The following is a 23,025-nucleotide window of genomic DNA, read 5'->3' on the forward strand; positions in this document are numbered from 1 at the left end:
ACATAATTGTGTTCATCTCTACTTTTTACTGTAACATTTCACGTTATTGCATAAGCTCTTAATATTTGTCTTGTGTTCTGTGGGTCATTGTGTTGACTGCTGTTATGTTGTTTATCTAGTCATGATCTGATCCTCAACTGAAATCAAATTCTTTGTTCTTCACATTGAATGTTTTCCAAAGATCTGAGTTTTTCTTTAATTCGATGGTTTGATGGTCTTTTTCTTGTTGGTGAATCAGTTTTGTGTAAAAACTTGAAATCCAACCACCAAATGTTCAGTTCTCTTGCAACTCAATGTTTGTTTAGTTGTAAATGATCACCACATCCCAATGTCATGATGTCAGTGTTATGGCTTTATTATATCCCACATGGGCATAGCCACTGTGATCTTTGATCAGGCATCACAGCAGCAGTTTTTCCCTCAGATTCTTGAATTATTTATAACATAACTTAATTAAAACACAGAGACACGCGATTTATATATGAAAATATTTATGGGAATGTCTTCAAATTCAAAAGATCACTTCATTACATTCAGTTCAATCAAAATCAGCTTTTGACACCTGTAGTAGCAAATTCGCTAGACCCTCTTTACTACCATTTTTGTAAACAGCTATGTGTTACATGATTGTGACCAATAAAAACTCATTTTCTTCCAGACAATGTTTCTTTGTAGTCTCATTTCTATTTAGCATAGGTCAAGAAAGGGTTTCCTCTTATATGATAGTCAAAATGAAATAAATTGTTTTCTACACATTCTTATTAGTCTTTAGGGTTCCCTTGTTTTTTATGTGTACACATATTTGACAGCAAAAAAGGTAAGCATTTGCAAATGTGTATTAATTAATAAAGCATTTTGGTACAAACAACACAGTGTAATGTGAGCATCAACTGCATTTTGAATGCTAGAGCCCAGTGCTAATTATTTGATGTCAGTCAAGGATAGCACATAGGTTATATACAGTATCTTACACAGCATCACCCAGTTTGCCTTGCTAAATTGAGTTTATATAAATACTGTTTTACATGTGCCTAGATATAACAATAATAGACTGACAGCAGTGGATTGGTAGCATTCAAAACAACCAGTAACATCACAGTCATTCCTCCACCCCCACAATAAAACAGGCAAGTCTTTAGCCACACTAGCAACCCTGTGAGGTCATCATGCCAGGAAACAAATTTGTTTCATGATTTAATAATGAAGAGACCACTTTGCTGTTGTTAAAGCCTTACCACTACTTGGGCAAAACATTTTAAGGGTGGTGCCAGAAAACAGGCCATGTTGTTGTACAATTGGCGTTGTCTGGGACATATTGCACTCAGCTGGGCTTGGCTCCACATTGTCAACTTTTATCACGTCAAAGCTGCATAAGTCACAATAATATACATTTGATGAATTATGGCCTCATAAAGTAGCTATGCTGAATATGTTAGCAAACAAAAGCATATTTACACATCCAGCACAGTCACAGTCACCTTGCGAGGCAGCTGGATTTTATTTCAAAAAAATATATTTTATCTGTATTTTGCAGACCACAGCTGAATTTAGGACCAACTCTGATTTGTGCTGAAAGCTAGCATGTTAGCATTATGCTGTCATGCATACAGTTGGCACATCTTGTGCTGTATCCCGCCAAGCACTGAAGTGTTTGACAACCACAATTTTTACCTATTGGTGGTGCTAAATAAATACTCAGAGGATCAACAGAATCATTAAGATTCATTCTCGGGGGACCATGAATAACTGTACCAAATTGCATCACAATCCATTCAACATTTGTCGAGATACTGAACTCTAAAACAGTGTGTTGAACTAGAGCCATGCTGCTGATGTGGCTAAAAACCTGCCAATAAACCCAGTTACGTTACAAGTAAATTCAGTGTAACAACACGCACAACTCTGGTAAACATGGATGATAAGGTAAAAGGTCAAATAGGTGCCCTTGAGCATGAAGACATTCACCGAACAAATGGGGTAATGAAACCAATAGCCTTGGTTACCTGCCAAGGGGGTGTATATTGCAAAAGCATAGGCATTACGCGGCTATTAACTGATCCCTGTTCAGCTTTTCTATTCTACAGACTTTTCTGTTATGGCTGTGAGCAACAGGCAACCATTCTGCAACAAACAGGATCACCTAAAATGGCAAAATTAATTCTCCCTACAGGTAGGCTATTTTACAGAAAGAACCAAAAATGACCTCTTGCACACATTATGTAGAGTACAGGAAAGACTAATCAATAAAACCACCTGACAACTACACAGAAAGTGCATGCAAGTTACTCTGATGGTATTAATATTGAACTGTAGAGGTTTAAGTACAAGACCAACTCTTCTTTACCCATCTATGAAAAATACTGCCTTGAGTCCGCCACCTTGTGGTGAGTATTGAGGAGTGCATGAACAAGGACAGATTGGTAAAACACAAATGACAAGATGCAAGAGGACAGCTTGAATAACATAAAATAGCTACAGTACATGGGACAGTATAATCTCACCAGCAGTTATCACTATCAACATTACCACTAAGTGCCAAAACAGTGCAACATAAAAAATGTAAAGAGGAGGTGTGTAAAGAAGACGAAAAAAAGGGTTAACATGAAGGCAAAATGGATCATCCAAACAAGTTACTTGGCCATACTTTCAAAACCTCAAGTCAGACTGTTTCCTGTAGCTCTTACAGGAAAGTTAAATATAGTTTCATATATTATTGTACAAACCAGCAGTTTGGCAAGCTACTTGAGACAGTGCATCATGATGTAAACAAACATCAACGTCCAGTGATTAAGAACACATTGCAGTTGTAACAGAGTAGAGGTTCAGAGACTTTTTGCCCTACAAACACATTTCAAAGCCTTATCTTAGGTGACAAATGCAGGAGACACTAAAAAAACTATCAACATTGTGATGAAGAACCTGAAAGGGGAATTAATATATCCTGTTTCACCCACCATCCACTGTAGTCCTATTCTGATTTTGTTCTTTGTGGAATAAAAAAAAAAAAAAAAAGACTTACAGGAAATAAAGCTTTCATGTACCTTCAGGCAAACCTCCATATGACAGTAGTATTCCCTCCTGTGATACAACTTCATGGCCTGCTGTTGATTTAGACATGGCTTTGAGGGGGTTTGATCAGCAACTTGGTAATCCTATTAAAATGGCTCACTGATACCTACAGGCCTGCACTGGGCATTTGTTTGTAAAATACATTATAATCAATACAGTATAGTCGACTATATATATCTATGGCACAAGGGATCAGTGCAAATAAACAGCAATCTTTCTCCAAAACATTCATCTCCTCCTTTCTGAGTTGCCTGAGCTCTGGCTTACAATATATATGGAGGAGTGTGAAGATAAAGAACCGAACTAACCTTTCTAACTCCTGTGAGCTCTCTGAAAAAGACAGGAAGTGATTACACAGGAAAATTATAACATCTCTTCTCATCAACATGATCTGAGAATTAAGTGTGTTCAAAGATCTTAGAGGATGACGACTAAGCGCCCAATAATATGAGCCATTACGATGATAGATTAATAGAAGCTGGGCCAAAGAAAGGGCATAAACTAAGGTGAGAGGAGCTTCAGATCACATGATGTTTGGGGTGGGTCATGCACGAGCGGATGCTGGCCCTGGGGGCCTGGGTGAATCGTGAGGGGTGGGGCTCTCTGTCTCAGAGGCGCTGGATTCGTCGTCGTCGTCGTCATCCGTCTGCTCGGCGCTGTGGTACAGCATGAAGGCCTGGGTCTTATGGGTGATGGTGATGGTGCAGGGGCCCTGAGCCCACGGCTCTCCGTCCACCTGCATGGGCATCTTGGAGCTCTTAAGAACCAGCTGGAGAGGGAGGCATCGTCAGTAATGGTGATTTGAGTGATAACCTCTACATCTAGCTCAGTAATGTTTCTGTACTATATTTTGCGCAGCTGGTCGCAATTTGGTTGCCATGGCAATGACTACAATACAGGCTGCTGCTATGCTAAACCTATCCCCTCTGGTTAATATTTCCACTTGGGACAGGAGGACATGTCCTCACTTTATCCCTCTGCCCCAACCGTTTTACAGTTTGAGTAACTCACTGTAATCTCTCTGAACTTCTTATTTTTCAGTTGCCATGAGCCAGATGAGAAAAGCTCTGACTTGATAAAAATAAAGATACTCTCATCTAAGCTACCTTCAACTGTTGTTCACAGCAAAGCAAGAAACTTAATCTTGCTTAGTCTTTTTGCTGCCGTGGATTTCACCTGTCAGGTTACAGACTGTCCTAACCTTTTGATTGGTGGAGCGCCACCCAAATGCTTATCAAAAAAGTATTTATGTTTAGATTAATATATTATAATATTCTCCTAAAGATACTACACATTCAACATAAATCAAAGCCAATAAAGTAAAAGTGCTCTTGGTTATTTTTTGGTTCACGACACAAGTATATTATCTATCATTGTCAGGTCTCTGCTAATAATCTAAAAAGATCATTTTCAGTAGGGTAAGGCCATTAGTGATACAGAATGAACACAGCATTCCTAATTCTTTTGACTACCATTATTACGGAAGGCTTGAAGAAGTGTGTTATTTGCTAAGTTGATGAAAATGCTTACCAATGCAAGAAATAGTATTCACAAAGTCCCCCCTTTTTGTGTTAGCCCTTGACTTTGTGTTCCCCTATTCATGACATCAAACATACACCCTGGGTTGGCAGCAGTGGTTTTGAGAATCATTATATGCAAATAGCCATGTAAGCTATTCAAATACCAGTAAAACTAGTTCCTCCATCTTGTTGTTCTTCTTGTGGTTGTCACGGTCACACTCACATACCCATACAGATGCACAATAATGGCATCCATCCTCTCTTTTTCCTTGCCACTGATGTGGTGTTAACAGTGAAAATAATGGAGGTGGCAGCAGTAACCGTTCCATTTTAAAGCACTTGTTAGTCTCTGAAAGGCTAAATTTATTTGTTTTTTCATTTTGACCTAGAAATACACAGTACATCATTAGTAGCTGATTTTCACATGTTTTTGAGAGTGTTTATGTATGGACTTTTTTTTGCTGGAGGCTTAACATGAAAGAGGGAGCAAAGAAAAGAACAGAGTGAGGTGGAGTGAAAATAAGCAAAGAAAATGAGCACATGCAGGAGTCGAGTAACGCGTACTTAATCAGATTAGTTAAAATTAGATTCTCAAGTGCTGTGATGAGGCAAATGGTAGTGAAAAATAAGTTGACTCCCTCATTGTCTTCCTCTACATCTACTCATTGAGGTAAACAGGAAGTGCTGTGTAGGGACTGTGTGAGTGTGTGTGCATGTGTGTGACTTCGCCTCACCCTGACAGTGTGGGCCTGTCCCAGTCGTACAGGGTTGGCCAGCTTGACCTGGATCTGAGCACAGTGGAAGGAGCCGAAGACACCCACCACCTCCAGCAGACCATCATCCAACCTGCACAGAGAGACAGGAAACAACACTGCTGCTCAGGATTGGTTGCCATAGTAACCAGGTGCACTTCATATAAACACTTCAGTAAGAATAGCAAAGCATAATAACTGGACATGAATTCTGTTTACTTATGATGGGCTTCTGACATTTTTTATTTTCAGTAAAATAATTATCAAACAAATAACTGATGAATTGATGGTGACAATGGTAATTAGCTCTAACTGTCCCAAATAACCGTGCTGGTCTTACCGTGTGGGGGGGCAGGGTTCATCTCCCATACCCTCCCAGAGTCTGCAGCCTCCGCCCCAGTAGCCAATGTTACAAACTATGATGCCCTCCAGACTGGGCAGTGCCACCCTCTCCCCATCTAGCTCCAGCTGTGGTAGACACACACACACACACACACAGTATTGATCATTGTCAACGTTCTAAAATCAGTTTCAATCTTCCCTATCCAGCCCTGGCACTTTTCTCTGACAGGCGAATGGTATTTGCTGAATTTCAACTTGGTTAATGTTAGATATGACTGGACACTCTGACCAACAAAACAATATTATTTTCTGATCTGTCCAACATGTCTGTAAGCAACACAACAGGAAAAATAAGGTCAAGTGTAAACTTGTCTAGAGCGTAAAGCCCAACCAATTCTGGATTTTATATTATGATATTTGAGAGTTAAAAAGTTCTGATAAGAATGTGTCATCCAATATTCATTTTTAACACCAACACATAACAAAGACAAACAATTTTTATAAAGATCCCTTATATTTTGTTATTGAAGAGTGACGGAAGTATGTACAGAGCAGAATATTTTACAGTACACTAAATTTTAAAGATATACAGTACTTCACTATAAACAGCACAAATATTAAAAGGTGAGATAAGAAAAATAAGGCTCAAATATATAAAAAGAGCCACTAAAAAATAGAACTATAATTAACTCTGCTGAACTATAATACTAAATGAGGTACTGTGTGGTGAAGGCACACATGTTTTATAAACATGTAGTGAATTTTTGATAGTGAAAATAACCTGTCATCAATGGCAGGTCATGTCATTTTTGTGTATTGTGGAAATACACTTATTTGCATTCCTGCAGAGAAATAGATGAGATGATTGATACCAATCTCATGCTTTTGTGATAAATATGGAGCTAAAGCTAGGAGACGATTAGCCTAGCTTAGCATAAAGCCTGATAGCAGGGGAAAACAGCTAGCCTGGCTCAAAAACATTCAACAAACACCCCTAAAGCTCACTGATTAGCGTGTTCTATCTTGTCTGTTAAATTCATATAGAAATGTAAGTAAGACAGGTTTTATGGAGGTGCATTTTTGAACTTTAGCAAAAGCCAGACTAGCTGTTCCCTCTTGCTTCTGGTCTTTATACTAACACTTACCATTACCGTCCACTATAAAACATAGCTACAAATAACTAATGATAACAAATTCCAAACACCTCTAGGATGAGGGTTTGTCAATGAATGCCACTTTTAGAAACTCAATGTAAAATCCAAAATAATGACAACAGCAGAATAGTAAAAAATTTCCAATGACTACAAAAAGTAGTCATTGGAAATTTCATTCATAAGCAGACCCAGACAAGTCAGTCATTTTCATCCAAAAATATCACACATACAGTAAAAACATTGGCTGATACTGTCTGATACCCTTTGTGAACTGCAGACATGAAAGCAGAATAAACATGAAACTTCATTACATGAACAAGGCTACTGTACCTCAATCCTCTTATCCAGATCCTTACATTCCTGTACTAAACAATCTTTGGTGCCATACAGGAAATATACAGCCTGGGGAAAGAGAAAAGTAGGTATCAATACAAAGCACCTTGTTGTCCTGATGTTCCTGACTATGAACCAACATGCAATACCTGTGCGTTAATATGAAAATTCAAGTACAAAGTAAACCTGATTTGTGTATTCAAATGAAGCCTTTCAAACTCTCCGACCTTGTTGATGATGCGGCTGGAGAAGAAGGAGGGCGTTTTCTCGCGATGTGTGTGGAAGTTGAGCGCCATCAGAGCATCGGGCCCCACAGAAAAGTAGTTGTTCATGGACAGAACCTGAGGACATGCAGTATATGCATTATTTAAACTGCTAAGTGTGTCAACGGGTCAGTTTCCTAACAATGTCACTGACAAACTGCACAGCAAATCCCAAAACACAAAGCCTGAGCAACAGCACAACAACATATTTGTAGGTAAAGATATGGACGCATATTCATAAAAGAAATTCAACGGAAGTATCAAACTCACCTTTGGTTTACGAAAGTAGAGGCCTTTTGAAGCTACCTGCACTTTCCATCTGAAAATGATAATGTGGCAATAAGCAGAAACATACGAAACGCAAACAGGGCTGTAGCTAGGATTTCAGAAATACAGAGAACTTGAATCCACAAAAAAACCCACCTGTCCATTTTGACCACCTCCGCATCGAGGATGTTGCGGAGAACCTGTTCCACAGGGATCTCTCCAGCATACCCGGCACCCCAGCCCAAAGTGTTGGAAAGGTCATTTCCTGTGCCCAGGGGCAGGATGGTCACCCTTGGGATAAACTGGTCTTGGCCCTGAAACAGTAAAGTACAGGAGCAGCAGGTCTCTTGTTATCTTAGCACAGAGAAATTGAAGGTAGAGACAAAGAATTCAACATTGCAATGCATCAAAGAAAAAAAAACATCCCATCTCATTCTCATCTCACCTTCAGCTTCATAGTGTCGATGGCATCCAGCACCCAGCCCACTGTGCCATCACCCCCACACACAAGCACCCGGACGCTACCAGGGGGAAGGAGGGTGCACAGCTGGAGGGCTTTGGAGGGAGCCAGCTCCGACAAGTCAAACACCTGGAGGAGAGACGAGAAGAAAGAAATTACAATCTTGAGTCATCGCCGGGCTTTGAAAGCAGGATGACAACTAAAGGGAGACCGGAAGGATGATTTAGTCAAACTGACATGAACAAAGAGAAGACTGACCTGCACAGGGTTGAGCAGGGTGCGAAACTCTCCCAGCAGAGCCTCCCCCATGTTGTTACCGCTACGTGTGTTAGCCAGGACCAACACTGGAGTCCAGCCACTGCCGCAGGAAGACGCCAGCTGCAGAAACACAAGAACACAATTCCAACATAAAGCTCTGTGACACCACATAAAGCCTGCTGTACCAACACAGATACTATCTGTGGCCCCAAACAACCCAGTCATAACTTGGCCACCTTGCTGTACTCGTCAGGGTGTCTCCTGCGGAGCTTGTTGACGCAGTAGAGGTAGTGAGGAGGGATGATGAGGCTGTGGAACTCGCCCAGGTCACAATGGTCTGAATCTGCCAGGCTGTCCATGCAGTCGTCGTGGACTGTGGTCTGACACCACACACACCTAGAAGTTAAAGACACACACACACACACACACACAGATTAGAAAAAGAACATACAGAAAGGGAATTCAGACTCCTCGCTGCTAAAGGGGGATTAATATGAGATTATGCTAGACTGTGCCGTGCAGTTCCACAGAGCAACAGCAGTACTCCATTAGAGCAAATTAAAGACGGATTAAAATGAAAGGTCGTTGAACTCCATTATGTTAAGTTAACCCTGGTCGGTTGGACTGTACTGCAGTACAGGGAGTTGTAGATATTCTTAATGTGTAGACAACCACCTACCTTCCATATCCTAATGTGATTTAGTGGCTGCAACAAGAGCAAAATCGGTCCTTTACGCACAAACGCAGCTACAGGTCTACAAGTGAGTCTACTACATATGTGGATGCGCTTGTCCCACTGTCAACGTTACCTGAAGTCGCAGAGCTTCGGCTGCGTCCCACACTGCTGTTTGCACATTGCACAGTAGCTGGCGAGGGGGACATTTCCCCGGACCCAGCGGTGCTCCATGGCTCCATCAGGCCGGGAAGGGGCCATAATCTCCTTGCACGGCAGGCTCCGGTCGGCCCGGCGAAGGCACTGCTCGTCGGCGCACACGCCGCAGCAGTCGCAGAAAGCCCCTTGCAGGATATGCTGGGAACACACACAGCAGTAGGTGGGCTTGTTGAACAGGTCTGTGTAGTGCCAGCCGTGCTTGCTCTTGCGAAAGAAGTCCTTCATGTGCGTTTTCCGCTTGGAGCGCTGCGCGCTGCACCACAGCGTGATGATGACCGGGACGATCACGGCCAGAGAGGTCCAGAACAGGAGCGTCCACTCCTCCCGGGAGCCGCAGTCGTCCTGCACCTCGTCCCCCTCCTTGTACATCGCTGCTGGTCGGTAGTGGGAGCGGTGGATGATGCTAACGAGTGCAGAGAGCTATGTCAACAACACGGACTGCAGGCAGGACGCAGGCCACGTTTTCCCTGCGACACTCATGTTCACATACACCAACAGGATGCTGAAACTAATCCAAGTTTAAATCATCTCTATGTATAACTAACTAAACGATGTGACGTTGGTCCTACGAGCTACCTCGCTAACGTAGCTTCAGCAAAGAGTGTTCAACAGTCAAGATGGTCATCTGACAAACAGGAAAAAACGCACATGCGTTGTGCATATCCCACATCATACAACAGTTACGGTTTAATATCACTACGGACATTTAAAACATATTACGCAGGGCAAAATATTCCACCTGTTAGCCTTTAAGAAAACTATAGAGAAAATGCTAATAATAACTGTTATTATATTGATACGTATTACACCGGAACAGACAGACAACAAGAGAACATATGACTCAAATATAGCAAATTATAGCTATTAAAACCAAGATAACGCATCTTATTCAAGTGTCAGTAGGTAGCTACAAGTGCAAAGGGTGTCCACATCATGAAGGTTGAGATAATTATCTAGTTAAAAATAATTGTAATACTTTGGTGAGATTGATGTAGTCTGCAACAAAATAACATCATCAAAGGCACTTAGATACCTTCTTAAATTATCTTTATTTAGTGTTTAGATGAAGACTATCATGAAGCCCATAGATGAAGTCTTCTAGCACCCTGGTGAAAGCTCATGTAGCTGCAATACCTAGAATACTGTGGTAGCAACTGTAGTGTAACAAAACCAAAGGCCCTGCCCTCCCATTTAGTGGCATCTAGCATCTTAGTTTCAGGTGATTATACACTAATTAAAACATACTTATGAATATTATATACCATTGCTGCCAGGTCTTTTCTGCTAGATGCCACTAAATTCTACACTCTGCACCTTTAATGGTGAGGAACAGACCTCACACAATTTCTATCATAACTCCACCGAACTTCAACCTGAGCATAAGTCTAGAAGTGAAAAACACCTGTGTGGAAACGAACAAGGAAGTAAATTCGAATAATATCTCACTCGGCTGTCATCTCTGAATCTGAGCTCCTGATGTGCAGGCAGCAGCTCCACAGCACGCATGCGCTCTGCACTGCATCATGAGCCCATAGCGTGTTAGATAATCACATTGAGGGAACAAAAGCTTCCTATTTCTATGTCTTAGGAATGAATCAAAGCTACACCATTAGTATAATATAACTGCGCACGGTGGCTACTGGAGACATGGGTCATGAAAAAGGAGCTCAAGAAGAGGAAACGGAAAGAATGACGCACAATGACGTTTTCCCTCGAACGTCACTGGCAGTGCCCCACTTCATCTCTACAATAAATTAATGACAGAAAAGCTAATTAGCTTAATATCTTGGCAGGTAGGCGATTAAAGAAAACAAAGACCTAAACTCTGCAATCATAATACATGTTTTAATGTTTAAAAATTAGATAAAAGCTTTATGATCCCTGTCCGGAAATGTGGTCTTTGTAACAGCAGAGCAGTGATGTTAAGAAGAAAACAACAATAACCATATTGAGAATAACAAAAAAAACCTAACTGAAAACGGAGATAAATTATTATAATTGACGCAATTCAAAACTTTAATTGCGGTTTGACTAATGAGATATTTTCTTACTGAGGTTATTTAACCTTCTGGAGGCACCAAGCAGACGTTTGATTTTCCTACCAAGAGTTTCTTAGTATTGCACTCCCATCAACTTGGGGGACTTGTCAACGACAGATTTTTTTTTTTTAAGAATGGTCAAAATTGGTCTGAGACATCCTAATTTTTAATACTTTGCGTGGGTCAAACTCTAAAAACACTGGATCCTACACTTCCCATAATGCTTAATTACCCTCACTGACAGGTGAACGCCCACATCTTTTAAATTCCATTTTCCCAGTTTGTGAAGCAGCCCTCTTTATTAAATTTTCTCAGAAAAAAATTAAACCACATGGTGAGTACTAATGGTGAGTGATCTCTGTTTTAAACTGATATGTGTAAAATCAAGTTCGTATCATGTGTTTATTTTGTTGTGTTTTGTGTCTAAGTTGTGATTAGTGCTGATAAAATCAGACTATTTCACAAACACTTGATTTACTGAAATAGTTTTAACAGCCTCAAAAGCAGCCTTCATCTCTACATGACTGTGTGTGTGCACTGCCATCTAGTGGCCAGCCTCAAACCTGCCTCACAAGTCAACAAACCTCATACATCATATTATAGGTGCTGTTAATTGTTTATCCTCAATAATTCTCTCATCTTTGGAGGTGTAATATTAATCTATATGAATTATATTTGTGTGTAAGTTAATGTCTCAGCACTATCAGTCATTTATTTTTATTATTTTATCAGTAACATGAGCAGGTATGTGATGTGGTTTGTGGGTGACGTGCAGGAGGGGGAGGAGAATTTCCCCCTTCATCCCCTCTGGACTCTGGTCTGGACCTCAGAGCAGAGAAGGCTCAAGCAGAAAAAAGGTGAAGAAGATGAAGAAGCTGGTGGTGTTTTTGCTCTGCCTGGTCTTGCTGACCATCCACACAGGTAGGAACCTTTAGAGAATTTTACCTGAGGAGAAAAAGCTGCCTGTCTCTGCACACAGGCTGATATTTGAATCAAAAGAAAGCTTTTTTGTCTTTTTTAAAGACAATGAAGGACAGTGAATGATGCATATCATGGAGATAATTGGATGGTGTCATTTAGGTTGTTTTTTGTGTATTTGTTTGTTTGTTTTTTGCAGGAATTTGGTACAACTTTCCTTTATTGTGTGACTTTATTTAGATGAGGAAGGAATGTTGTTTCACATCTATTTTTATGTTAATTGCATTTCACTTTTTCCTTTTACTGCATTATTACATTTTGCAGGAACTGCATCTACATGTATAATTAGTTTATTTTCAGCATGCATACTTGCTTACTTGCTAAAACATAACAAATCATCAGGGTTAAGTCAGTCTGTCTTATGGATTGATTGAGTGTTTTGCCACGTTGCTGTGAGAGTCCAGGCAGCAGCAGCAGCAGCAGCAGCAACTCTGGCCTTGTGTTGACAGAGCTGGGTTCATTTTCACAGCAGCTCCCTCTGGCAGAGAGTAACAGAGAGCCAGCCTGGCTGCCTGCTGGGGTCACGTGCTGCACGGGTCGGACTCCCTGGGGAGCGGGGAGGATGAATGGGCACTTTGTTACCTTCCACCACCTCTCAAAACAGGCCTGAGTTAGAGCGAGGGAGACAGAGCCCTCGCTCTGCAGAGGCTAGTGTGTGTTTGTGTGTGTGTGCGTGTGTGTGTGTGTGTGTTGGAGAGCAGGAGTGCAGTTCCCTTGGGGCTGGAGTTGAGGAGTAAACAGCCTCACATGGACTAGCTAAACAGATCAGGCCAGCCACAGCTCACCAGCAGCAGATAGTGGTGAGAGGTTCATTCATGGGTCTGAACACAGCGTTAAGTGAGAGGAATGTGATCCTGATTAGCCAATACCCAGCCACCAAGCAAACAGCTGTTATGTTCATAGCAAAAACAAAATAACTCTGGCAGAGGTTAAACTCAGAGCAGACAGTCCCGAGTCTCTTGTGAAGAGCGAGTAAAAATAAAGGAAATTGCTAACACACACTCACATCACCAATAAACCTGTCACAGTCTCTCACCTCTTTTATGGTTTTAAAGCAGGTCTCACAGAGCTACTTCATTCCTTCTTTATTTAATCTTTCCCAGCACCAGCAGAAGAATTGGATGTGTATCACAAGACATTTGAGTAAATATTTTATCTCTGTCCAGGCAAACTCTTATCTTTGTCACTCCCTCAGATGCCAACCCTATCATCAAGGAGAGCTTTGCTAAGCAGCTGCTTCGCAGCAAGAGGCAGGAGCGACCAGCGAAGCCCGGCTACCCCGATGAGCCAATGAGGGTAAGGTTCATTTAGAGCAAAGAGCACAGATAAATACAGTACAAGGTGGAGACTGACCAGATACTATTGACCGTACTGAGCTAGGTAACACTTTAGTTTAACCCTCCCTCAGCATTTGTAAGCAGTACATAAATATTTAATAAATGCTTCTAACACTAAAATGAAGCTGTAAAAAATAATGCACATTTGAAAGTGTTTATTAATGTCTCATATGAAGCATCCATAGCAGTTAATGATTGTTAGATATAACTGTAATCAAATAAAATCATATATAATTACACACATTCAGAAATCCTTACAGTGTTATAAAGCATTTGTTACAGATGTACAAATCATTCTCAGGTGAGTTTAAACCTTCCTACAAATGTTTTCCAAACACATATGATTATATATGATTATAACTTTGTTACATGTTTGCAAGCACCTCTTATGTACACTTCAATGAGGAGTTACAGTTGTTTTGAAATACCATTAATAATTTTAAAATGTCTTTATATCTGTTTACACTAGAAAGTGTGTGTAAATAATAGCAATATGATATATATAATATAATTATGTATATATATAATTATAAACAATTATTAATAGTTTATACACTGCTAATAAATGCTAACTACTGTAGGGGGGTTTAAATAAAGTGTCACTATTTTTTTTAGTGTTTTTTAAGTTTGTGTAAAATATTTATATATAATTTTATCATTTTTATTATTCATAAATTAGCTTTTTTCTAACTTGGATGGTAACTTTTACAAAATGTAAAATTAAAATCAACATGACAAAACAAAAATCAGAGAGACAAATAAATAAACTACCAATTATAAATAAATAAATAAATACAAATAAATGCCAAAAGCTCAATCTTCAATCTTGTACAGCTAGAAAAGTTCTCGAGAGATATTACTTGACATGATTTATCATTTAAATTCTACTTTGAAATTAATTAGAAGTAAATACCAATGGGAGAGAATTTTAGTTCAGCACAATTTCTTCTTTTACATACCGTAAGAGCACATTTACAGTAAATTATGTCATTCTGGACATCACCTCCTAATTAACAATCTAATCTAGCAGAATCAAATATGTGTGTTCGTCTGTTTCTCTGAATTTGTTTCTTTGATAATTATTCTGGTCTGAGGAAAATCTAACTGAAGCTGCCGCACATAAAAACATGACTATATTACTGTCTATGTCTTTGGATTGTACCGCTCTTGAATTATTCCACTCATCACTGTACAAGTCCAAGCATGTTTCCCTCTTTTTAGCTCTACTCATATCTGTAAATGTATTTTGATCATGCTGCCATGCTGTCTGTGAAACTGAAAGCAGGGCGATAAACAGTTCTGAGTCAGTGGAGTTTCACTCTGACTGGGTTATTCCCCTGTTCAACATTTGGTTTTGTTTGTGCAAATGTGGGTAGCAAACTAAATCCACATTCATCAGCCTCCATGTGTTCTCTCTTTTAATGTACTTTCATCCACCAATGCACATTTCTCCCCCAGGAGCATCTGCTCCACATGCAGGCTCTGGATCAGAGGGCCCAGGAGACCAACCTGGAGCACTGGCTGAACCCTCACTGCTACCCACGCTGTGACAGGAACTATGGATACCCTGTCTGATGATGATGATGATGATGGTGATGATGATTACAAAGGTCACCACAAGTCTAAACTTACACTTCAAACCTCAAATACACACTGTACATGATTGCAACACTGTACAGCTACACAGCAACATAATCATCAGTGTTAATTTGAGTCAGATTTCATTAGCAACACATGCAGGGTGCAAGAAAATTGGAATGACAGATTTCATATAAATTCAGAGCTGATGTTCTTTTAAATTTCAAAACACACAAGCAAGTCGTGCTTCAAGGCCTGAGAGGAGTCATTACATTAATCTGCAGCTGTCTCTCTTTATTCCCTGCTAACTTGTTAACTTTTGTACACTGAATTACTTGTTTCTGTAATTTCTGTAATGTGTTTTTATCTCTTCCTGTTTTTTGTGATTATATCTGACGTTTTTGGCACAACAGGAAACCTCAAACAACCTGTAAAACAGTTTCCGAGTCAGGCTCATATTATGTAATATTTTTGACATTGTCATTTATCTTGTGTAAATAATTTAACACTTAACCTGGTGCTACCAGCTCTGTTAACACTCAAAAACGAAAAATATGAGGCTGTATGGTGGCAGCTTCTCATTTTAATCTAAAACTGACCTCGATTATTAGGTCGAGGAATATGACTCAGTCACATTTTACTGTCTGGATAATAACCAATAATTCAGTCTGTTTCCATCACCTTTGATGCTGAAATGTTCCAACATGTGTAATATATGTTGCAGGATTCACAGTTTGAATTGTTCTTTATCTTCTTGTCTCCACAGGAGAGGACCAGAGACTGACGACATGGATGGTTATTAAAAGATCTCTTTCTCTTGAAATATAATGACCATGTGATGTCTGTGGAGTAAATGGTCATGCATATATAATCCTACAGCTGTGTAGTTTACCATTATCAATAGTTTCCACATGTATTTTTCAAATTGTGTATCATGTATCATAGAGAGTGAAGTGTGTTAATGATGAATACAGTCTCAAATAAATTCAAATGCATGATCTGTGTAGCAATAGTTGTGTTATTATTATTATTATTATTATTATTATTATTATTATTATTATCATTATTATTATTGTTATTATTATTATCATTATTATTATTATTATTATTACAGTATTTTATGTTTATCTTTTTTGTCGTTGCTGCAAAGAGGAGTAGAGGTGCAGACAACATTCAGTCCACTGGTGTATTTCACTCAAGGACACATGCTTTTAGTCAGTGACGGAGGGGATTTTACCGCCTCAAATTTGAAACCTGCATTTGCATAGGCTACAGATTGGTGACGTTGAGGGTTTAGTAAATCCCTTGACAATCAGCTAAAAGACCTTAAAACTGTATAAATATACGTTTAGTAACACCTTTCAAAGAGCTGCCTTTCAGGAGGGAGCGGGATCTGTTATTAAATCAAAAGAGTCCGAAATCAGTTAACATTGTATTTCGATTACGTCATTTAAAAAAAAACAAAAAAACTTTTGCACTAAGAAGAGGTGCTTGTTTAGGGGTTAATAGGTTGTCCTGTCAAATGGCTCGGCTTTGAAGCTTGTTAGGTAACCCTGAAGTCTTGGATAAATGGAGCAGTAATGTGCCTGCAAAAGGCGGTAAATCTAGGCCTATAGAAAAATATAAAATAGCATGAAAAATTCAACTTTGAAACGGCGCTTAGATGGTTGTGCAATGATAGAACTAGATAAATACAGCAGCTGGGGCCTGTATGAAGGAGGAGCCGCATTTTCCCCGCCAGACAGCACCCACATGTGAAATATATTCAAATGACTGAATTTAAATGCGTCTATAAAAAGCAGACCTACATGCACGACGAAAAGGTCTACTCTAAATGTAAAATTCACACCAAATGTGTGGGTTTATGAACTGCTGAACCCGCACGAAAAGCCATGTTATCGCTCAGCAAACCGAAGGGAAATCAGTGAGGGCCTGCTGCAGGTTTGAATTGGCTAAATTAGGTTATTTCGTCCAAGCCTGAGGCCTCTAACTCCCACCGTAGTTATACACAACTCTTCATTTAGCATGGAACTCGGCCTATTTAAAACCATTATATGAGTAGCTTTTTTTCAGAGATTTCCAAAATACCTAAAGCAGAAATTGAGACCATTAGAATATTATTATTCGAAATAATAAAATGTTTCCAATGTTTTAGACTGCTGTCTAAAGGCCTCATATCGTTACAGGTTTGTATAAAATCCATAACCTCATTTCTCGGTGTTGGTGTTGCCTTCAAAGGTTATTTAAACCGGGTCAAGGCCGACGGTTCTGTAATAAACACTGACAATAAAACGATTAGACAGTTAAACACAACAAAATGAGAAAATTCAAAAGGTTTATTGAAAAGCGTCTAAAAAGCGATTTGACACCAACTGTAATTATCTTGTTACATCAAAGCTTCGTTCTCTATGAAAATGTAAAATATACTATGTTAATGGAAAAATGCTGTTATGCACAACTTGGGAAAACTGGTAACATGTTCGACATGAATTTATTAATTCAGCTTACATTTAGAAATGTTATGACATTACAAAGTCAGCATGGCATGCTGTAAACCAGAACACACTCGGTCTTTGAACACAACACGAACGGATTCTTTCTTAATACTTTTCAATTCAAAGTGCTTGAGTACATTTTTAAATAACATTGTATTTTCAGTCTAATTGGTTCAAATTATAGAGAAATATTCAATCCACAGATTGATTTAATAGTCTCGCCTCACCTCTCCGTTTACTAGCATGAGCTCAGGCTGGAAGATATGAGAGTGAAAAAAATACATTCTACTTTGTTACACTTTTTTTACTTTTCAAAATAGTAAAATTCAACAAGCTCTGTACAGAAAGTAGCCAGCTGCTGCAAAGGAAACATGCAACTCACTCATGTAACCAATGCAAGGTGTGAAATGGACTTCATTTGATTTGGTCAATACATTAAATAGATGTCCAGCTTTATAATATATACACATATGCACATAATGTAATTTTCCTTTATACATTACATACAAAAAACTGCTTTGCTTAATCACACCAAGTCCTATAAACGTCAGAATGATTCTGATACAGGTCAGAGAAAACGAAGCGTGGCATCAAGAAATCATCTTTTGTCTTTGAAGAAGCCTTTAGAAGTGCTGCTCTCCTTGATGGTGACAGTCAGGAAGTTGGTGGTCACGTCTGTCACCAGGACCTTTTCCACATTGCACAGAGAGGGCCTCCACGTCACTTCATCCAAGTCGTCGACAAGCCGGGTCGGGGACGGCCTGTCCAAGAAGTAAGGCTTTTCCATCTGTGGAAGCTGTGCAGGGCGACTCAGGCTCTGGCTCATTTTGGACTGGTGCTTGAAGTGTGCAGGTGCCAAGTAGCTGGAGCCATCCTTAGTCCTGTGTGTGTCCATGTCTGTTCTGTGTGGATACAGGCTGCAGTCTGAGTACAGCTGCTTGTAGGAGCTTCCCCCGGACATTCCCCGGTTGTGTGTATGGTGGTGGTGGTGGTGATGGTGGTGGTGTTTATGGCTGTGACTGTAGTTCTCTGGATGTCTGTGGGCAACTTTGACCAGCCTCATGTCTTCACCCCCCTGGAGCTTGACCAGTTTGTGAGGGCTGTGGCTCACCTGCTCCTCTGCTCTCCTCTTGTGGGGCTCGGAGACAGCAGGGCCGCAGCTGCTGTCTTTGAAGCGGGGCTTAGGCTTTGGGCCTCTTTTTTTGGGTATATGGATGAGCCCTTCGGGACCGGTTTGCTGAAGGCCAAGCTGCTGGTGCTCACGGGCCAGTTCTGGTGGTCTGACACGTACACTTTCTCCACGGTTCACCGTGCTGGGTGGGAAGATGGTGGGAACAACAGCTCTCAGGCCCTCTCTGGCCCTGGGAGTGATAACCGGTTCTGGGGTTGGGTAGGTGATGTGCATCCCTCGGACTGCCTCGCTCCTGAACTCATAAGACTTGGCTTTAACTTTAGCCTGAGCCTATAAGAAAATGATGAAAATAGGAAGGAAATTATTATTAGAAATTACACAAACAAATTGATATTACTCAATTCCCCTTTTTGTATTTCTTAGTCAGCTTAATAGGATTTTTTCACATCATGACATTTGACCTGTGATAGCAGGGAAAGCACAGGTGTTTCAAGTGTCCCCAGTAAACCCTGACAGTGAGCCAGCATGCAAGAGCGGGACCCTGAAACTAAAGCAGCTAAATGGAACTTCGCCATCATTCATTCATTAATTTTCACCTGTACTTTTCCTACTGTGACATGTCAAAATGTCTGCTGTGAAAAAGGCCTTTTGATTGTTTCAATTACTGTCCATGCCTGACACTGGAGACTGCTGTTACACTCTAGAAATGTAACATTTAAAAATGGTGAAGAATTAGTGGCATGGGACTGTAATTATATACAATTAGGTTGATAACTGCAACAGTAAGCAGTTCCTGTCTGGACACAGTATCTACTAGTGAAATTCCACTACCCATTTTTTTAACAGCAGCTGTCAACGGAGATTCTGGTATTTAGTTCAAAATAAACTGTCGGTCATTAAGCAATTTTCACGGTTCGCCGTCCTGAAAAGCTGAAACCTCTTGCTGACTGTATCGGGCTATGATGCTTTACTCAACCCACTTCATTCACAATCACATACGATAACACATGTTTGCATTAGATTTCCTGACCTTTACAAAGACGGATATATTAATTAATGCTACAAGAAGAAACACAAGCAATTATCCTCGACGGAATCTTAATTAATAACTGCTTGATTGTTATTCCAAACGGATACCAGCCTTTTAGTGAGTCAACAGTTCCCCATCAGCTAATACACACCCATTACCAGATGCGCTGTTTTCAACATGCATAATTAGCATCATTAAGGAGCCCTGCGCGTTTAAACTAAATGAGGCCGAAATGAATTTGCAGGTGCTTTAAGTGAACTGTGCAGCAGTTCAGAAACCGATAGAGGACACACACGACACAGAAAACGTTGTATGAGGATTTGACGTGATTATACTGCTGCATTATTCGTTGTGAGCATGCAATATATAAAAAAAACACACCAAACAATGCTGCTGAACTTACCTTGAGCAGAAACGTCTTGGGCTTTGGCCCTCTCTTCTTGGGCCCATAGAGCTCCCTTTCACGCTCCCTGTGAAACATACAGTCAGACACCCATTTTGAGTGTCACGGGAGCAAAGTGCACCGAGGACACCAGATATTTATTGGACATGTTAACACCCACTGGCTCTGCCCATAAAGGCCAGCCCAGACATCCTACCTCTGCTCAAAAGCGGCAAACAGGCGGGAGTCCAAAATATTCTCCTCTGGTTCCCAAGTGCTGTATCTGCGAAATAAAACATGAAGTTACATCGAGGAAGCGATGTGCACGGCCACAGCCAGCTAAAAGTCAGCCTGCGAGCTGAAGTCCCCACCGTACTGTGTACCTCAGCTTTAATCTGACTGTCTGTCGCTAGCTTTGGCGAGCTAACGACAGACAGTACAGACACCACGGCGGCCGGCGGGTTGAAAACATGCGACAGACACAAATGTAACAGGACTTACTTGGGAGACCAGCCCTTCCATTTCACAAGGTATTCAATCCGACCCTGCATGCCGTCAGAAACAAACACAAATGACTTCGTTAGCCTTGCAGGGCAACAGTAGTGTTGAGAGTACGGTGTTGGTGCATTATATTCAACACGGGCGCGTTACATCTCTCACCTTCCTTATCCTCCGTTTGATGATAGACTCGGCAGCGAACACCCTCTCCCCGACGGCGGACAGCTCCATGTTTACTGCGGTGCTACCTACCGTTAGCTCAGCGGACGCTAACGTTAGCAGAGCAGATCTTTTTTTTTCCAGTCCCAGCCACTCTGAATTCCCGACAGACCATAATACTCCCGAGCAGAATGGACGTCAGCGCAATTTTTTACAGCGTTGCTAAGGAAACCGCAGTCGGTGGAACCTCTAGCGGAACGCCCATTGGTTCAGCCGTTGCTACGTGCTCGGGTTGCTAAGTGAGGGGAGGAGCATGAGCCTGTGTGTGAATTCTTTCAGGGAGGGGGGGCGGGAAATGGAGGCTCGTTTTTCCCCGCGCGGTGAGTGAATCATTCCGCGCAAGTTATGATGTTCAAAAACGCACGTGGTGTCAAAAGTGGTCTAGTTATGTATGTGCGCGCGACTGTGTCGTCAAGTAAAGAGAGAAACCAGGAATAAATAAATAAAAGACAAAAACACACCCCTCATTTTCGTTCAGTCTATCCAGTAACATTTGTATCTGCACAGACAGTGAACCCGCCCGGCTGAGGGTGTTTATATCAGACCATAAGCTGTACAGTCTGTGTGATCTCCTCACAGATGTTTCTCCTGCCCGCATTTATTCCGCTTGTCCTTGCTTTGTCATTGTTGTTGTTTTTATTAGATTAGATTAGATTAACTTTGTTATTATGCCAGAGGGAAATTGGTTTTCAGTGTGTGCACACAACTTGACATACACAATAAAAGAAAAATACACACTAAGAAGAAAGAAAGCAATCCAAAACATAGTCCGCACATGGCACACATGCTTCATAAAATACATAAAAACACAGCACCGTCCAGCAGTGCTCATGGAGAAACAAAGATTCACTATTAGAGAAAACAGTCTATCATTATTATTGGTGTTATTCGTGCCTTTTACTACTGATGTCATTTTTTTTTCTCTACTGTGGTTCCTTTTACTGTAATTTGTATAGCACTTTGGTAAACCCCGGTGGTTTTTAAATGTGGTAATAAATAAATTTGATTTGTCCTTGCTTTGACAGGCCAAGAGGAGGAATCCACTTCTTGGCAGGAAAAATTATAGCCAGGCTGTTTATATTCATATTATTTCATCTAAACAGGTTAACTTGGTTAACTTTGACGGTAAATCATGAATCTAATCTGTTGGCAATGCGCAAGCCCATGAATGCGTGTTGTTTAATATGATCCGCACAGAAGATTCGTTTTTTCACATTATCTGTCATACTGGTCGACTAAGAGTCAATTAGAAAACAATCTTTAGTCGGTTGAAATGACAGTCAGTCCGTCAGATTTCTGTCACTGACCACATGCGAGACATTTAGGGATTTTGATATATAAAATGTTGAGATAACGGAGCTGTGTTCACTGCCTGCAATGTGGCAAGAGAAGATGATGAAGAAGATGAAGAAGACATTTGACGACGGTCAGGAAAGATTTTCAGATTTTTCTGCATTATGACACAAGTCTGACTGATCTGATCAATAAAACATATGAGGAAAAGTTGTGGTCTGCTTCTGTGATTTCTACTATTAACATCTTTTATGTTGATATATATATTTTTTCTGGTAATGACATTAGTCAACCAAAATAATGCGGAAATAATCTGTACAGGCTTCCATTAGGCCTGCCAATCAGTATGGCCAAAAAAAAAAAGAGCCAAAAAAAAAAAAAAAAAAAAAAAAAAAAAGAGTGAGGAAAAGTGAAAAGAAAATATCACTGCTCTCTTGTTTTCACATTCGCATTTAGTTAAACAACCCAACAAAAATATTTAACAAAATCCGACATCATAATCCTTTTAATGTGGACTTTAGCGCTGAGTCACCATGACGTGGTTTCGTCTCATGAATCAGCTCTCTGTTTCGCTCAGTGTGTGATATACAGCCTGATATATCGGTGTAATGCTTAGAAAGAGAGAAGAAAAAAATAAAATAAAAAGTGAAAATAGATCTGTGGCTTCGCAGCTTGTATAACAGCTGTATACAGGCGGGATAATAAAGTAGGCCTGTATCTAAATAATAAATTAT

The 23,025-nt window shown here is 40.3% G+C and overlaps 3 protein-coding genes across 7 annotated transcripts; 1 reads left to right on the forward strand and 2 right to left on the reverse strand.

Annotated features, from left to right (window-relative positions):
* Window positions 1-32: 32 nt before the first annotated feature.
* Window positions 33-9,912, reverse strand: dgke (diacylglycerol kinase, epsilon). The gene is made up of 11 exons (XM_042389209.1): window positions 9,228-9,912; window positions 8,655-8,814; window positions 8,419-8,538; window positions 8,146-8,289; window positions 7,857-8,014; window positions 7,704-7,752; window positions 7,398-7,511; window positions 7,168-7,239; window positions 5,682-5,809; window positions 5,324-5,435; window positions 33-3,838 (listed from the first exon to the last, which is right to left on the reverse strand). The coding sequence occupies exons 1-11, from the start codon at window positions 9,677-9,679 to the stop codon at window positions 3,614-3,616; spliced, it is 1,734 nt and encodes a 577-aa protein (XP_042245143.1). The 5' UTR covers window positions 9,680-9,912; the 3' UTR covers window positions 33-3,613.
* Window positions 9,913-10,585: 673 nt separating this feature from the next.
* c2h17orf67 (chromosome 2 C17orf67 homolog) lies at window positions 10,586-16,233 on the forward strand. Of its 5 annotated transcripts, XM_042389210.1 has the most exons (6): window positions 10,586-11,103; window positions 11,594-11,952; window positions 12,125-12,270; window positions 13,523-13,623; window positions 15,123-15,274; window positions 16,009-16,233. In XM_042389210.1, the coding sequence occupies exons 2-5, from the start codon at window positions 11,870-11,872 to the stop codon at window positions 15,237-15,239; spliced, it is 447 nt and encodes a 148-aa protein (XP_042245144.1). In that variant the 5' UTR covers window positions 10,586-11,103; window positions 11,594-11,869; the 3' UTR covers window positions 15,240-15,274; window positions 16,009-16,233. The 5 variants fall into 5 exon arrangements, with proteins under 5 accessions (XP_042245144.1, XP_042245154.1, XP_042245162.1 ...); XM_042389220.1 differs by having other exon boundaries at window positions 10,586-11,696; XM_042389228.1 differs by having other exon boundaries at window positions 10,586-11,683.
* Window positions 16,234-17,560: 1,327 nt separating this feature from the next.
* On the reverse strand, window positions 17,561-21,184 carry cbx8b (chromobox homolog 8b). Its single transcript, XM_042434445.1, has 5 exons — window positions 20,942-21,184; window positions 20,783-20,826; window positions 20,499-20,564; window positions 20,303-20,369; window positions 17,561-19,199 (listed from the first exon to the last, which is right to left on the reverse strand). The coding sequence occupies exons 1-5, from the start codon at window positions 21,008-21,010 to the stop codon at window positions 18,336-18,338; spliced, it is 1,110 nt and encodes a 369-aa protein (XP_042290379.1). The 5' UTR covers window positions 21,011-21,184; the 3' UTR covers window positions 17,561-18,335.
* Window positions 21,185-23,025: the final 1,841 nt, after the last annotated feature.

This window comes from Thunnus maccoyii, chromosome 2, assembly GCF_910596095.1.
Source record: "Thunnus maccoyii chromosome 2, fThuMac1.1, whole genome shotgun sequence".
NCBI lineage: Eukaryota > Metazoa > Chordata > Actinopteri > Scombriformes > Scombridae > Thunnus > Thunnus maccoyii.